Source organism: Leptopilina boulardi, unplaced genomic scaffold (assembly GCF_019393585.1).
Source record: "Leptopilina boulardi isolate dan_hultmark-lab unplaced genomic scaffold, ZJU_Lbou_2.1 LbouV2_224, whole genome shotgun sequence".
NCBI classification, from domain to species: domain Eukaryota; kingdom Metazoa; phylum Arthropoda; class Insecta; order Hymenoptera; family Figitidae; genus Leptopilina; species Leptopilina boulardi.
This window is the reverse complement of record NW_026137779.1, coordinates 2,024,694-2,042,177: the sequence shown is the minus strand read 5'-3', so window position 1 is coordinate 2,042,177 and position 17,484 is coordinate 2,024,694. Positions and strand designations below refer to the sequence as shown.

The window sequence follows — 17,484 nt, the reverse complement described above, 5'->3', positions numbered from 1 at the left end:
CATATCAAGTGTAACCAACTATTGTACTATCCATGTCAAAAAAATGGGTTGGCTCACCCTTACCTTACCTTGTGGATGGGTCATTCCATGTCAAGTGTACCCAACCCAAATAGTAAGAAAGAAAGTAAAACAGAACCAGAAGAAATTTTAATAAAATAGAAATTTACAAAAAGCAAATAAATAAATAAGAACAAAAATTATACGTATTACAATAACCGCGGTCGTGGTAACAGCTGGAATGGTTATGGTCGTGAATGCAACCATAATTACGACTTTTATCAAATTGGTCTCCACTTCCCACCAAACTACCCATTAAATTACCAAGAAAATTCTTATGCGATGCCACCACCTCCAGGTCCGCATACTTTTCCGCATCCTTTCATGACAGAATGGTTTGATAACACTGGTCGACACGAAAAATGGTTCAAAGATCGGACTAGGCTATTCTTATAGGATTTTCATCGCTGAACACGAATCAGACCTCCAAATGCTCCCATCACGAGTAGAGAATGATGCCGAGGAGCTAGAAGTCTCTAATTAGTCTTAAATTAAAGCTTGAACTCTCAACTATAAGAATCAAATCAAAAAAGCTCTGAACCAATAAAAAATTTTCATATAGCACAACTTTTTCATGTGCGCTCGGACTCTACTTGCACTCATAGAGCGGTACACAATGGCACACTTCTTATTAATTTTATTTGCGCTATTTATTTCAAAATGTCGGACATAAAATTTCAAAAATTGATGGATTCGACTGAAACTTGGTATGTAGGGGTTTTTGAGGTTTTTTTAAAAATAAAAACCTTACATTCAATCAGCAATGTTCAGCGAACAACCCAAAAATGATAAATAAAAATAAATAGCGCAAATAAAATTAATAAGAAGTGTGCCATTGTGTACCGCTCTATGAGTGCAATTAGAGTGCGCGCGCACATGAAAAAGTTGTATTATATGAAAATTTTTGATTGGTTCAGAGCTATTTTGATTTGATTCTTATAGTTGACAGTTCAAGCTTTAATTTAAGACTAATTAGAGACTTCTAGCTCCTCGGCATCATTCTCTACACGTGATGAAAAAAGGCCAAAAACAAAGTTTTTTGAGATTTTGAGTCCATTTTGCTCAAAATCTCGACGTGATGAGAACTTTAAAAGGTCAGATTCGTGTTCAGCGATGAAAATCCTATAAGGATAACCTTGTCCGATCTTTGAACCATAAAAAAGTTATTTTTTGTCGACCAGTGTAATTTTAATAGCGAGTTTCCTCCTTGCAATGAAAATTCGCCCAATCCATTCTCATCAAAAAACGACAAGGATGCCAGGCGAAAACTTAAAAAGCAATTGCGATAAAAATAGACAATCGATAACGGAAAATTCTAATAATGTCGTCAATTTAGTTAACCCCGATAAAGTGCATTCTTACAGAACCTCGAGCGTCAGCCACGCCACCCAAGAATCAACATGCATCTCTCGAAATGCATTAACGCTTAGTTAAGCGTATGCTGGTACAGATTACACAAGTGATTCAGAAAGTGAGTATGACGACGCGATTTATTCGGACTCTGAGACGGTGCGCGGTACGTCATCGAATTGATTGGTGAAACGCCATTAATGTTAAAACCATACCGACGTAGCGCCAAAGCAAATAAAATTATTAATGACCAAATTGATTAATATTAAGAAAAGAATTTTACAGAAAAAAGTAATGGTTGTTACGCTAGTTCCGTCGTATTGACATATCGCAAAGATGGTAGTCCAAGAGTCTGTATAAATTACCGCAAATTAAATAAAAACACAAAGAAATCGGCATACCCATTACCGCGAATGGATACAATTTTGGATGCACTATCCGAGGCAAATATAGTACAATAGACCTCATTGATGCTTTTCATCATATTCTGATAGATCTAAAGTCGCGAGAGTACACCGCTTTCGTAGTGCCCGGTCGTGGACAATTCGAAAGGGTTCGAATGTCTTCGGATTCGTTAAGTACATTCGCGATAATTATTTGCCAGAAAGATTTCCGTTCAGGTTCACGCGTATTTAGATGATTGAATAATCATCTCGCGTACATTTGAGGAACACCTCCTATTAATAGACATTGTGTTCAATATTTTACAGGAAGCTGGCCTTTCGATTAATAAAGACAAGTCTTATTTCTAAGACTATCCTTGAGCGTCCGATTCCTAAAAATCGAAAAGAATTACGACAATTCAACGGTTCAGTAAATTGGTACTATCGCCACCAAAGTAACATTGCGCTAGTGCAAGGGCCGCTCAACTAGTTAGCCAGCCCTAAAGTGTTCTAGGACTGGACTGTAGAACATGAAAAATCTTGGAAAAAGGTGTTAAAAGAAGATGAAATTATCCCCATTATAAAAGAATTTCAAGATGCTCCGCAGTCGGCGCATCAAGGGATAAATAAAACGTGCGATTCTTACTCTTTACTATTGGCCTGGTCTGCGAGAGGATATTAAGCGTTATATTAGCGTCTGAGATCTGCTTTAAATGCAAACTTAAGAATTATCTCTCGCATGGTTTAATGTACCCCAGAAAAATCAGAGAACCATGGGAAGTAGTGTCCCTCTATATTACAGGTCCTCTTTAGCGATCAAATTCTGGTAAGCGATTCGTTTAAGTATATGAAGACACTTACTCGCGTTATATAGAATGCTTTCCACTATCTGCAGCCAATGGACCAAAAATAGTAAGGTTATTAAATACTCTTATGCATCGATGTGGAATCCCAAGAGTTTTTCTAACCGACAATGGGACGGAATTTATTGATCGTAGTATTACTAACTTCATGAGTAAGATCAGGTCCGAACAAAGAACTACCCCAGTTTATCATCTGCTATCTAAGCTGGAGGAACGCGTAAATCGCAATCTAAGAACTATGATTGCCAGCCTTTTAGGAGACGACCACCGCGAACGGGATTTTCTCCTGAACGAAATACAGTTTGCGTATAATGATACTAAGCACTCTTCACTTGGTGTTAAACCCGCGTATTTCAACCATATTCGTGAGTTGAGACGCAGCGGTAAGGAATCACTCGATATTAATATTGACGATGTAACTTCAATTGACACCGCTAATGACTGGCTTGAATGCTTAAAACAAATAAACGCGCTCCGTGCGAAAGTCGAAGCAAAAATGCTCAAAGCTACCAAGATAAAAAGTAAAGTTTATAACAAAAAAAAAAAGGTCAACAAAATCCGTATTCCGTTCCTAAATTTACAGAGGAATCCACAGAACTTGTTGCAATCCACAAAATTAACTTGCAGAATTTGTAGAATTACATCGACTCCTAATTCACGAGTTCATGTATGACAGCGACCACCGCTATTTTACACGATAAAATTGCTGCCCTCAAAGTTTCAACCGTTCCTGATGCCTAGAAAGATGATGTGAAGCAACATAAAATCATCACCGATCTTGTACTAATTACTGATTACGATGAACTAGAAGAAGAATATTATCGTCTGGTAAACAGAACTACAGACAATGTCAATTTCTCCAAAATTCTTCAAAGTCACCAATGTATAAAAGATTAAAATGTAAAAATATTTTTTCTATAATTAAAATATATAAAAAAAGCTTTGACATATGTTTTCTTCTTTGAAAGTATTCTATAAGGTGGTTTAAAAAAGTTCTTTAAATTAAAAAATATAATTTCTACAAAAATATTTTTAAGAATTAATTAAAAGCATTAACAAAATATTGAAAATCTAATAAAAATCATTTCTAAATGTTTTAAATCACTTTGAAATGTGAAATTTTAATCAATTTTCTTAAAAATTTCAATATTACCCAAAAAAAATGTCATGAATTTAATATTTTAAGGAGCTATACCAGTGTAATCCATGAAAAATTATGAGATTGTTGGGAATTTTATTAAAAGAAAGTACTCGATAGAATATTTTGAAGTTCTTTGGACATAATAAGGTATATTTTCAGTTATATTTTAAGAGTTTTTTTTAAAAAAATATTGAAAAATAACGCAATTATGTACTGTCTTCGGAGGTGACAAAAAAAATGTTCCCTAACTGCTGACACAATTCCGGCCAAATGAGTAAATAAAACAAAAAAATTCAAAAAGATTCTTAAAGTTGAAGGTATTTCCTATACAAAGATCTACGATTTTTAAAAAATTCCAAAAATTAACAAAATGGCGTAGTTTTGAAAAAAAGTTTCGTTTTTTGGGGTAAAATAATGGTCGTTTTTTAATGACAAATTGACAATTTTCAACCAATCAAAAAGATCTTTGATCATTGTATAGTAAATATATTTAAGATAGCTCAATTTCAATTTGAAGTCAATCGGTCAATTTCTCGTTGAGTTATGATGTCAGCAATTTTGAAAAATGTCGTTTCGAGAAAAAAGCGTTTAAAGTCCGTCTATAGGCAGGTGGAGCGGCTTATAGCAGAGAGCGGTCGCTGTTTAGAATGCTGCCATTCGAAACCTATTCAAGATATGACCTTGCCGCTTTCACAGGATATTTTTGAAAGTATAAACTATCGAATAAGCCAAAAAAATCGATTTTTTGAAAGTGTCACACTGGTATAGCCCATTAATTATTTAAAATTAATAATTTTAATTTAATTTGGGATTTAATATAAATTAAAATTAATAAATACCCATTTTCTAGGCGTCATTCTATTCAATTAGTTATTAGAATATTAAATTTAATATTTTTTGTAGTTTATTTTCACAATTATTTTCAATCGTCGAAAGATAAAATTTTTATAATTTATGATACTTGTGTGAAACGGTAGTAGTTAGAGAGAGCAATGCCCAGTTCTACTTTGCTGATAAGAAATAATCAGTTGTTAACTCGGAAATAGTCAACATTCCTTACAAAAATGTAACAAAAACTAAATCATGAAATTTAACACTTTCGTTTCCAAAAGCACCTCAGAAAAAGAAAATTGTACGGTTTCACCTACAAATCAGCAAAATTTAAATAAAGTGCCTAAAAGAAACGCACAAATGGATGATGCTGGTAACGATTTTCCTACATTAATTCGAAATTACCAAAAAGTTTAAAGAAAAGCGCAAACGGATCATCGTGGTATGAATTTTCCTGCATCGCCTTCAAATCATCAAAATTTGAAATATGTGCCCAAAAGAAATGGATAAATACTTTTATTCAGTTTTGAATTTATCAAGAACTGTATTCTTGAATCAGTTGACCGAACTGCAAGTATGGCTGACTTAGAACAATCAGATACGAGGTGATCCGCACATCAAGAACACTTTTATATCTAATCTAGGATGCTTATCAGTGTAGTACCGAACATCACGTACACACTTAATACAAACAAAATTAAATTAATTAAAGTTTCTTCACTTGTTTTAAAAAATAAACTATTGTCAAGTGGACATCTCTTTCTTCAGGAAGGATTTTACATAGATAAGGAGTAATTTTTGTGTGTGTAACAATTGAATTTGTTTCTTATTTAGACACTGACGTATTTTTTAATCCACTGGACCTTTACAATCATTTAAATAAATTATTGTCATTGACTCGATCGGTTCAGATGAATCTTCTTTTAAGTGAAAACATCCTTCAGAAATCGATAAAGGAAAAGAAGGAAAAAAAAGAAGAGGTCGTCCCAAAAAAAATTCCTTGTATGTTCCGGCAGCACAACTGGGTGAAATTCGTCGTATCAGTTGGAAAGATTACAGGAAAGTTTCACCAAAGAGATGAAGTTTATGGAAAAAATTCTATTAGATATGATGGCACGACGTCCAAATACACCTGTTGTATCATTTTCAAATGTAACTGATTCTTCAGGGTTTGTAAAAATTATTTTGTCTATTTGTTTGTAACATCATATAATTTGTGTTTGTTAATATTAAACATTTTACATTGTTATCTGTTGCAGAGCTGGAACCTCTAACTCCATTTTTGTTCTTGAGGTCGAGTATTTTCAAGATCTTTTACAAATACTTAATGTTTGCGTGTGTTGATTCTTGGTAAAGGAACATTTTAGGGATGGTAAAATCGAAATCGATTATAAGCAAAAATCGAATAGTAGGTGTCGATTAATCGAATAATAGAAATCGATTAGTAAGATATACTAATCGACAGTAGTCGAATACTCTATTCGATTAATCGGCAAAAAAGCGTGGCAAGTTTTGGAAACACATTTTGGCTCACAACATGAGCGGTTAATCGTCCCTGCCACAATCAGATTCTACAACGACCGTCAAATGTCTATTAACGACTTTAATGGTTAAACTGGTTAAACTAAGAAGACAAGTGAATGATAACAAAGCTTTTACCCATGTTTTACCACAGTGGTGTTTGCCAAAATTTTTAGGTAAGTATATTCTTAAATACATATAAAAACTTTCGAGAAAAATGTACACTAATAAAATTTAAACTTAAAAATAATAGGTTATCGGAATTATGATACATGCACTTTATTATTAAAATTGGTTAGTAGAAACAAGAAATTATGAAAAAAAATCAGTCAATTTTTTTCAGATTTTTTTTTCGAATATTAACTAAATAATTTTATACTTTTCAGATTTATTATAAAAAATTATTAAATGTTAATAATTTAATTTTATAATTGTTTGTTGAAATAAATGCTTTCTTAATGATAAATTATGAATTTATTTATTGAAAATTTTTTCGTTAACGCAATTTTTTTACCTATTTGAGAGATTCTTTTTCAATCGCCCCAGCCCAAAAAGTCAATGTTCTGGGATTGGCTTCATACTTTGGTAAATTGTTGTCCTATATGATAGTAATAAATCCCTAAAATATAAACTCATTAAAAAAATATTTGTAGAAAGTAGAGGGGGTTGAAGTTTTGACGTTAAGGGTAACATTGTCATTTTCAAATCCGTATAACTATGACAAAAGTTAATGGATTTTAATTTATCTATAATGAATTTTAATGCATTTTTCACGAACTTTTCAAAAATGTATACAAAATTTAGAAAAAAAAATTTTTGACCCCTTTTTTTCAAAATCAACCCTTATTTTTCGATTTTCACCTCTTCGGGTATTTTTTTTTTTATTTTCATTGGAAAGCTGAGGTTTTTTCCCATGAGCTATGTAAATATGAAAATGGGACAACAATAATTTTGTGAGAAACAGAATATTAAAGTAGACGGTGCCGATAAGGGGTATACCTGGAGATCATCTTTGAGGATTTAGGTAGGCACCGCCTAATTTAATATTATGTTTCTCACAAAATTATTGTTGTCCCACTTTCATATTTACATAGCTCATGGGAAAAAACCACAGCTTTCCAATGAAAATAAAAAAAATAAAAAAAAAAATTCCCGAAGGGGTGAAAATCGAAAAATAAGGGTTGATTTTGAAAAAAAAGGGGTAAAATTTTTTTTTTTAAATTTTGTTAACATTTTTGAAAAGTACATGAAAAATGCATTAAAATTCATTATGGATAAATTAAAATCCATTAAATTTTGTCAAAGTTATACGGATTTGAAAATGACAATGTTACCCTTAACGTCAAAACTTCAACCCCCTCTACTTTCTACAAATATTTTTTTAATGAGTTTATATTATAGGGATTTATTACTATCATATAGGACAACAATTTACCAAAGTATGAAGCCAATCCCAGAACATTGACTTTTTGGGCTGGGGCGATTGAAAAAGAATCTCTCATTTATGGATTTAAAAAAATCGAATAAAGTCGAATTTATTCGAATTTTAGTGTCGATTAATCGACTTCTTTTTACTGTTCTAGAAGATTCGATCGATTAATCGATATTCGATTACTTCATTTCGATTCCCATCCCTACTTGGTACATGGATTTTTATTCATGGCTTGCACTAGAGGCGCTGTTGATGTTTGGTTGTTTCTTTTGAGTATTGAAATTTTTATTGGGTTATTTTTTTTGTATTATGTCCCCCCCCCTTACTGTATCTATTGTCCCTAATGGATTTATTATGATTTTAAATTGATAATTGTTGATTTGATCGGCGTCTTGTCATGGTTATGTCTGTATACAGAATATATATATTATAACGTAAATATTGGAATAATTAAAAGTTTATTAATTAACCTCCCCTTTTTAATTGTTATAAAAAGAAACCCAATCGCGAATAGTTAGACGCCAGTCAATTTTTATTGGAATTGACAAACCACATTCATTTATCGAACTTTATTAATTTTTATTACACCAACCTATTACATTTCCCAAAAAATAATCTCAAAGGAGATTCCGTCAAGACCAGTCAAAAAAAGGGAAAATGACCTTCTGAGACACGACAGGAAACAAAACAAATCTTCACTTACCCACAACTCTCGTTACAAATCGATCAATTCAAAGATGTCGACAGGTCAAATCAATAACTTGGTCGATTTACTCGTTAATTTTCTTTTATTCTCCAAACAATTATTACAATAAATGAGCCCCTCTTGGTCACTCGACCAATTGCTCAACCACAAATCCAACTTTTCTCACAAAACTACAAAACTGTCGAACTCTCGACCAACAAATAATTCTTTTCACTCCTCTCTCAAATCTATACACACAAATTGTACTGCTCACTACAGTCTCTATCGTAATACTCTTGACGCGAACATCTGATTTCGGCGTCCCGGCGGCTAGCTACACCTTCTTCCGTTTGGCGGCGCCACCTCCTGGGCCCGACAATCAAGCGCGTCATTTTAAACAGGGGATGTCTGACGACCACTTCGTCACAAAGCCCCTCTCCTAGTCCGTGTTACCTCCAGATAACACGTCAAAACCAAAAAGAAAAATCAACCGAACCTGTAACAAACTCAAAAAAAAAGAAAAAGAAAAACTCAAAAGCAAACCATCCCATCCCATGTCAAAATAATTATCGAGCAGCTCCAATCACTCCTCTTTTCCACTCGAGTTCCTGCGCTCCTCGATCAATTGGCGAATCGCCAAGTTGATGGTTTCCATCGGTAGTCCTGCCATCAACTCTGTCAATTCTCGGATGGCCTCCGCCAGGTTCTTCTCCTTTTTCTTAGGAGCTGTCACGTCATAATACGCTGGAGGGGGAATATCGACCAACAATGGAGTTTCTCTCGTCGGAAGCAGTTCCACAATTGGTGGTTTGGCCGGTACCAACTTTGATTTGGGCGCTTCCTTTGAAACCTCTGTCAGTTTGGCCTCTGGCATGTTAAACTTCTTGCACAGCTCGTCATTTCCCTTCCACTTGTCTGGCAACAGCGCGCTGCCCTCACGTCGTGGTATTCTCCTAGTATCTCCCGTCAACTCCCCAGTCAATCCTCTGCGTGGCATGTCGTACTTTGGTAAATGCGGTACTGAACGATAGTTCTCTCTCCGCCTTCGCTTTGCCTTGTCACGACTCCTCTCACCTCTGTCACTCGAGTCAAACGTCCTTTCTCGTTTCCAACTCCTCTTTCCCTTGTCAAAATTACTCTCTCCGATATCTGAAATTTTAAAATTTATTAGTACGGAATTAGGCAATTTCGAGGGGGTAGATATTTCTTAAGGTCGGTGACATGGACTTTGGGGATTCTGCGACTATCACTAGCGAGCAATACGAATACCGTTGGGGACAATTGTTCGACAATTTCAAAAGGTCCCTCGTATTTTGGTGCAAGTTTTGTCGCAAAATTTCGGTTTCCGCTAGATAACTTATGGGTTTTGCGTAGTACCAAATCTCCTACTTTAAAGGGCACGTCCTTGCGGTTTCGATTATAGTACCCAGGTTGTCTGTCACGTTCCCTGTCAATGAACTTCTTCACCAAGTCCCGCAACGCGTCTAAACGTTTCACTCTGTCAGCCCACTCTTCTGGTTTTATCAGAACTACCTTGTCTTTGGCCTCAACCTCTCGTCGCAAACTTTTAATTAATCGGGGATTCCTACCATAATTCAAGTAAGCGGGGGAAGATTTGGTTGTTGCTTGGGTCGCCGTGTTCATCGCATGTCGAAATTCGTGAACATGGAGGTCCCAGTCACGATGGTCACTCCCAATAAATGCCGAAATCATGGTTTTTAAGGTCCGATTACTCCTTTCTACCGGATTGGCTTGAGGGTGATATGGAGGTGTAGTAATATGCTTCACTCCATATTCCTGAAGTGCGTCCTTGAGATACCGGTTGTCGAACTCCTTCCCATTGTCAGTTAACAAAAAGTTGGGTGTCTCCCATCGGAAAAGTATCAACTCCTCGAATGCTCTAGTCACCGACTTCCCGTCAGCTGATCTTAAGGGTTTTAACTCGACCCATCTCGAGAACAAATCCTGAAAAACCACCAAGTATCTACATCTACTCTTACTGGGGGGGAATTCCATCGTGTCAGCCGCCACGACTGACCAAGGTCGTTCCACGATTCTCTGTCCCATCAATCCTAAGGGACCAGCCTGAGAGACCTTATGGAGTTGGCATTGAGGACAACGAGTAACGTACTGATGGATATCGTTCCAGATTCCTGGCCAGTAGTACTCCCTAGCCACTCGGTTATAAGTCTTCTCCACTCCTAGATGACCCGCTGATGCGACTGTATGACCGTCATGTAGAACTCTGTCTCTATATTCCTCTGGTACGACCAACTTCCAGCCATCCTCGTTACCATCAATTGGAAGAAGCAAAGGATCGTTTCGATAATGATATAAGAGTTCGTTATCAATCATCCAGCCCGGGAATCGTGTTGGAAACTTCTGGACCATTTCCATCCTGTTTAGGTACCATTGGTCTTCAATAGTCTCGAACGCGTCAATTCCCGTCTCGTCATCCTCAGTCATCCTAGACAATGCGTCAGGAACATTGTTCAGTGCACCCTTCCGGTGAACGATTTCAAAGTTCCAACACTGCATTTCTAGTGCCCATCTCGCAAGTCGTCCGGTCGGGTCTTTTAAATTCCTTAGCCATCGCAATGCGCTGTGGTCCGTGATCACTCGGAATTTATATCCCTCAACGTATGGCCGAAACTTCTTAATTGCCCATAATAGTGCCAGGCACTCCTTCTCCGTGACACTATAATTTCTCTCCGCCCCAGTCAACACTCGACTAATGTAGATAATCGGATGTTCACCGTCTTCAAACTCCTGAGTCAAAACAGCGCCAATAGCATAGTTGCTAGCATCACACTGGATGGTGAACGTTTTGCTAAAGTCAGGACGGGCTAGAACTGGAGCCGATGTTAATTTCTTCTTTAACACGTCAAAAGCTTCCTGTTGCTCGTCACCCCATTCCCATTCGCGACCCTTTTGAAGTAATTTGAGGAGTGGTACTTTTATGTCACTGTCATTTTTGATGAATCTAGAGTACCAACCTACCATACCCAAAAATCTACGGACTTGTTTGACGTTTGTCGGAGCTGGGTAATTCTGTACCGGTTCCGTTTTCTTCGGGTCAGGTCTTAATCCCTCGCTATCCAGAAGATATCCCAGATATCTGACTTGTGAGCAACCAAATTCACACTTGTCAGGATTAACCACCAAACCCGCGTCAGCCAACCTCTTCAACACTAATTCTAACCATTTAAGGTGTTCGTCAAAATTATCAGTCACAACGATGATGTCGTCAAGATATCCGAACACGAATGGTTCACATTCCGGTCCAAAAAGGGCGTCAATCAGTCGTTGGAACGTCATTGGTGCGTTCGTCAAACCGAAAGGCATACGGCGATATTGTCAAAGTCCCGAGCCAGGAATGGCAAATGCTGTGTACTTTTTACTATCTTCGGCCATGGGAATCTGATGGTATGCCAACTTTAAGTCAATTTTCGATAGGTAACGGGCTCTTCTAAGCTTGTCAAGAATCGAATCTATCGTCGGAAGTGGATACGCGTCTTTTACCGTGACTTTATTCACGTCCCTAAAGTCCATACATAGTCGAAAATCATTATCGCCTCTATTTGTTATAACCGGAGCTGTCCTCCAATTACTTCCCGACGGCTCTATTACCCCTTGTCTGTACAGTTGGACAACATGACCCTGTGCCCAAGTGATCATAATTGGGGACATTCGTCTTTGTCGGTGCTGGACTGGAGTCTCATCCGTCATCCTGATGTGGTGTTCCGTCAAGTCTGTCATACCCAAGGTCTCACCCTGTGGTAGAACTAGGCGGTTAACCACCTCTTGCACGATATCTCTTTGTTTGTCCGTCAACGCAGAGATACCTGCACACTCGGCGTATATCTCTTCTTCGCCCTCTATAGTGTCCTTTACGCAGAACACGTGCCAGTCACCACCGAAGACTCTCCACAACCCAGGTCCCAATTGGACATCCATCTTCCAAGCCTTGCAAAAGTCAACGCCTAAAATGATGTCCTGAATCACTGAGCTAAGAACTTTAACAGCGAATTTCTGGGAATGACCATCCACAGTGATGTTCAAGTTTAAAATTCCTGCTGTTTCGGTAGTACCTCCAATAGCACTCCTGATTGACGTATTGCAAGGCTGGATTCGATCTTTGAAAGGCGCTGCCACTCTGTCACTGATTACTGAAACCATTGCTCCAGGGTCGAAAAGTGCCTCAAAAGAATTCTTACCAATGTGCATACGGAAAAAGTATCTGTTTTCGCATCGGCTACCATCCACATCCTTGTCAATAATAAGGTTTGGGTCAACTGTGCCCGTCACAGCCTCTCCCCTTCCCTGGACCATTGGTACTGACTCACCTTCAGTACCTTTTGTCCCGTCAATCATACTCCCTTTTATGAGTAAGTACTCCTTACTCTTCACCTCTCCTTTACTTACTTCCCTCTTACTCTGGTCAACAACTTCATCCCCACTCCACTGCCAACTGCAAGATGCTCCTTGGTTGACTGGGAATGAATTTAACCCTTTCTTTTTCTCTTTAAAATTTTCTGACCTCTCTACCCCAACTGTCAACGACCTCTCTACCCTGTCATAAGAAATCTTGTCTATTGATTTCTGGGGGGATTGGAGGGGGGTACAGACGCGTTCTGTGCCACCCACAGGCTGTTTCCCAATGCATTACGCACGTGGATACATGTGGGACATGTCAAAAAATTTACCCCGGGAGTCTTGCATACCAGACAAGATTCCAACTGCTGGGCGCGGGTGGGACAGTGTGCTGCAAAATGCCCTGGTTGCTGACACACAAAACACGTTCTTTGTGGACATTGTGTAGAACGATGTCCTACCATTTGGCAAATGAAGCATATGCCAACAAATGGTTTTGGTGTCCCAGGTGTCCCTGGTTGTCCCACTGGTACTGTCCCTGTACCAGCCTGTTTAGGTTGGAACCTCTTGTTCCCTTTGTTCGCCGTTACAGCCGCGTACGTCGGCGGGTTCGGTACCTGGACTGGGGCGGTGGGAGGGGTGGGGGTAGTTTGTTTCAAGGCTTCCACCTCCACTTCCTCAGAATTCTTTTTCGTCTTGGACTTTTTCGTCTTTGACTTCTTAGTTTTCTTTTCCGCCTTTTTCGTCCCGCTGGTCACTTCCGCAATACTCTCTTGATCAGTGGTACCTTCATCCTTTTCTATCACGGCCACATTTTTCGAACCCTTAGTCGACTCTTTCTTTGCCCCTTTGAACGCTGCAGCGGGGAAACGCATCTTCTCTTTTGAGGGTGGGGGAAGATACCGGTCATCAAGGTCCTTCACCTTCTCATACTGACGCAAATTTTTCTCCAACTTGGAGAGAGACTCCATTCCCGACGCATCCACCTGTCGACGATATGTTGGGGTCAGCCCTTTATACGCAATTTTAACTTGTTGCTCCGTTGACAATGGTCTTTTTAAATGTCCCATTATTAACCTCAAACTTGTCAAATATGCAGAAATCTTCTCCCCCTTAGCTTGAGTTCTACTCCTCAGTTCGTCAACCACCTCGTCATCGTCGGTCGTAGTCAAATATTCGCGTTTGAACGCCCGTTTGAACGATTTCCATGATTTGACGTCATGTCGCAAAGTTCGGAACCAACGACTCGCGTTTTCTCGAAAAATACTCGGAATTGCTTGCAGGAGTTCTTCGTCATTGAACAACTCGCCTAATCGACAATCTTCCATCCGCTCCAGGAATTCTTCCGGGTCTTCACGCTCGGTTCCGGAAAATTTAATGTCCCAATCTTTGAGGATTTTTGTAACTTTAGAGCGCCTCTCTGCTTCTCGGAAGTCACGTCTTGTCGGTAATGTGTCGCTGCTCTCTGATTCCGAGTCACTAGATGTCTCGTCGAAAAGAGTCCTCCTAGCATTTGTTTTCTTTGTATTTCTACCAGATCGCGCTCTGTCACTGTCCCTATATGGACGTTGTTCCCTCCCACCCAACACCGATCTCTTGTCAAACCTCGATTCTTCTCCCACGTCAGTGCTCTTCTCACTACCATCAGTCGCTAACCTTGAAATTCTTTCTTGTTTTGAAATGGGACACTTAAAATTCTCAATAGTCCCAACGTTTGGGGTGGGGTGATGTGAATTATTTCTCTCGTCAGTTTCTCTTTGTAGGGGTGTATGAGAAACTTCATTCTGTTGATTTTGGGGTGTGCTCTGAATTGGCATTTGGTGGGTTACCCCAGAATCAATTACCCCTCCCAAGTCAAATCCCGTTGATAACTCTGTAAAACGTTGGTTTAATAAAATAAGTTTTCTCATTTCCGGACTCAGGCTAAAACGAGCGACCGATTCCCTTAAACTGAGGACACTTGGTGCCATTGTGGATGACACTATCGTTTGGGGTGCTGTCATTATCGCACAAGTAGTTGTGGAAAATGATTGGGACATCGTGGTGATTACCGAATTTGTCATGATACATGCCGAAGTCATAACCGGGGGTGGTAGGTTGTCATTGGTCGGACTGTGTCTGCTGTGTGACGCGCTATTTCCCCCACTCCTGTCCATTCCCAACATTCCCAAGTCACGAGGTGAACCACGTCCCGCTTCCTCCTCACTGTCAGAATTTTGCCCCCCTCCTCTGTTTAAGTTGATATTTTGTCTTTCCTCGTCTGTTGGGAAAGTAAACGCTTCTACCCTGAATATCTCTTGAGATTGTCCCAGGTCAAATAGTTCAGAAAAGGGGACTTCAAATTGATTGGCAAAATCAATTCTCAGACTAATTCTGAATAACCTCTCTCTGAGTACCTGTGCACTCCCACTAATGCAACACTGATGTTGTAATAATGTTGTCACAACTTGCCCTATCGGCATGCTTAGAATTGTACCCCATGTAATTCTCGGTTGTTCCAACAACATCAAGTTGTGCATTTTCTCTACGTAGTCATTTATTTCAACTAGTGAGAGTTCCATTGCGAATCACAAAAAAATTCCAAAAACTAAACGCAAAAAACAATTATTTAATCGCCGACCAGAAAAATTTTGAAAATTTATCAAAAAAAATTTTTGGGGTACCGTAACTCCGTGATACGGGCCTGGTCACTTTAAATTTTGATTGCTTTGGTTGAGAGTCAACAAACAAAAATTAAACAAATTAATTCTTTATTTATGCAAAATGGCACAATTTATTTTTGGGGGCCCGTCTCCTCTAGATACGGTCCTGGTCAACAATAATCGTAACAATTTGGTTGACTGTCATAACGGAAAATTTTTCTCCCTTAAAAATTTCCACTCAAGTATCAAAATTTCTTTTGGTTGGGCCCGGTACCCTTGTCATACGGTCCTGACCAAATGTTTAATTTAATAAGATAATTTTCTTGTCAAAAAAAAAATTCTTAATTTTATCAACACAGTAAAAATTTCTTGCGAATTGTCAAAATTAATTTCCACGGGGTCCCAATATGTCAATACGGCCCTGAAAATTTGTTCATAATTTTCTCAAAATTTTAACAATTAAAAAAAAATCTTGACAATTTACGATAAATTGTTACAGTTCTTAATTTCGATTTTTCTATCGCTCTTATCCGTGATCTCGCTCGATACTCTATCTCTTTCTACTCTCACTGTACTTCTTTCTGTTCAAAATTTCCAAGTCCCGTGTCATGCGCAATAACAATGTTCTCTTAGAAAATTTTCACGATCCGCGAGTGTATGTGCACCGAGATTCGAATTTTAAACTCATGCGAGGTTTCTAACAACGCATGCGCGTACTATCACGTGAGGCTTGGAATTTTCCACGGAAGCCGGCCACGTGGGGAACAAAAAGTGAAAATATAATAATTTTCATAAAAATAACTACATCCAAAAATCAAAAAAATTCACTGATTTTATAAAATTTTTTATTTTAAAAATCTGTCAGGAATTTTCCGCGAAATTATGCTTTGAAAATTTTCGTGATGAAAATGGCGTCGCCTCGTGGACGCGATAATTTTCACAAAAATTTTCTTTAACGCGCACTGATTCTACACACCAAAAATCTCCTCGCCCATGTCACAAAAAAAATGCACAAAACATGTCAAATAAATTTTCAAGTCAACAATAAATAATATCATAAATTACAAGAAAATTTTATAGAACAAATTAAGTCAAATACCACAAGTCACAATTAAATTTGTCGTGTCTCAAATGTCTCGACAATGCCCCACGTTGGGCGCCAATTTTTATAACGTAAATATTGGAATAATTAAAAGTTTATTAATTAACCTCCCCTTTTTAATTGTTATAAAAAGAAACCCAATCGCGAATAGTTAGACGCCAGTCAATTTTTATTGGAATTGACAAACCACATTCATTTATCGAACTTTATTAATTTTTATTACACCAACCTATTACATTTCCCAAAAAATAATCTCAAAGGAGATTCCGTCAAGACCAGTCAAAAAAAGGGAAAATGACCTTCTGAGACACGACAGGAAACAAAACAAATCTTCACTTACCCACAACTCTCGTTACAAATCGATCAATTCAAAGATGTCGACAGGTCAAATCAATAACTTGGTCGATTTACTCGTTAATTTTCTTTTATTCTCCAAACAATTGTTACAATAAATGAGCCCCTCTTGGTCACTCGACCAATTGCTCAACCACAAATCCAACTTTTCTCACAAAACTACAAAACTGTCGAACTCTCGACCAACAAATAATTCTTTTCACTCCTCTCTCAAATCTATACACACAAATTGTACTGCTCACTACAGTCTCTATCGTAATACTCTTGACGCGAACATCTGATTTCGGCGTCCCGGCGGCTAGCTACACCTTCTTCCGTTTGGCGGCGCCACCTCCTGGGCCCGACAATCAAGCGCGTCATTTTAAACAGGGGATGTCTGACGACCACTTCGTCACAATATATAATTTTTTTAAGATGATTATTGCTATAAGTAGCAATAATATTTTAAAGGCTATACAACTGCTTCGGTAAGGTATCCGATGATTAGAATTTCCATCTGAAATTAGTTTATTTTTATTAGTATTTTTCTTAAGTTATTTATTTAATTGATTGTTCATAAAAAAAGGAAAGAAGTTTATAATTGAATTCGTATTCATAGTCTCTTAATTTTAATCTCCATCTTACTGGAATATTGTTGCCATCGTAAAAAAGAATATGCATAATCTCTTGTTGTAATGCAAAACATTCAGCCATTGAAGTTACTATTGCGTCACTTATAGTTCTATTAATAGTATTTTCTTCTTGATCGT

At 37.9% G+C, this 17,484-nt stretch overlaps 1 protein-coding gene across 1 annotated transcript; it reads right to left on the bottom strand.

The window, feature by feature from the left end:
- Positions 1-8,553: 8,553 nt before the first annotated feature.
- On the bottom strand, positions 8,554-16,910 carry LOC127279869 (uncharacterized). The gene is made up of 2 exons (XM_051302515.1): positions 16,722-16,910; positions 8,554-9,412 (listed from the first exon to the last, which is right to left on the bottom strand). The coding sequence occupies exon 2, from the start codon at positions 9,258-9,260 to the stop codon at positions 8,847-8,849; it is 414 nt and encodes a 137-aa protein (XP_051158472.1). The 5' UTR covers positions 9,261-9,412; positions 16,722-16,910; the 3' UTR covers positions 8,554-8,846.
- Positions 16,911-17,484: the final 574 nt, after the last annotated feature.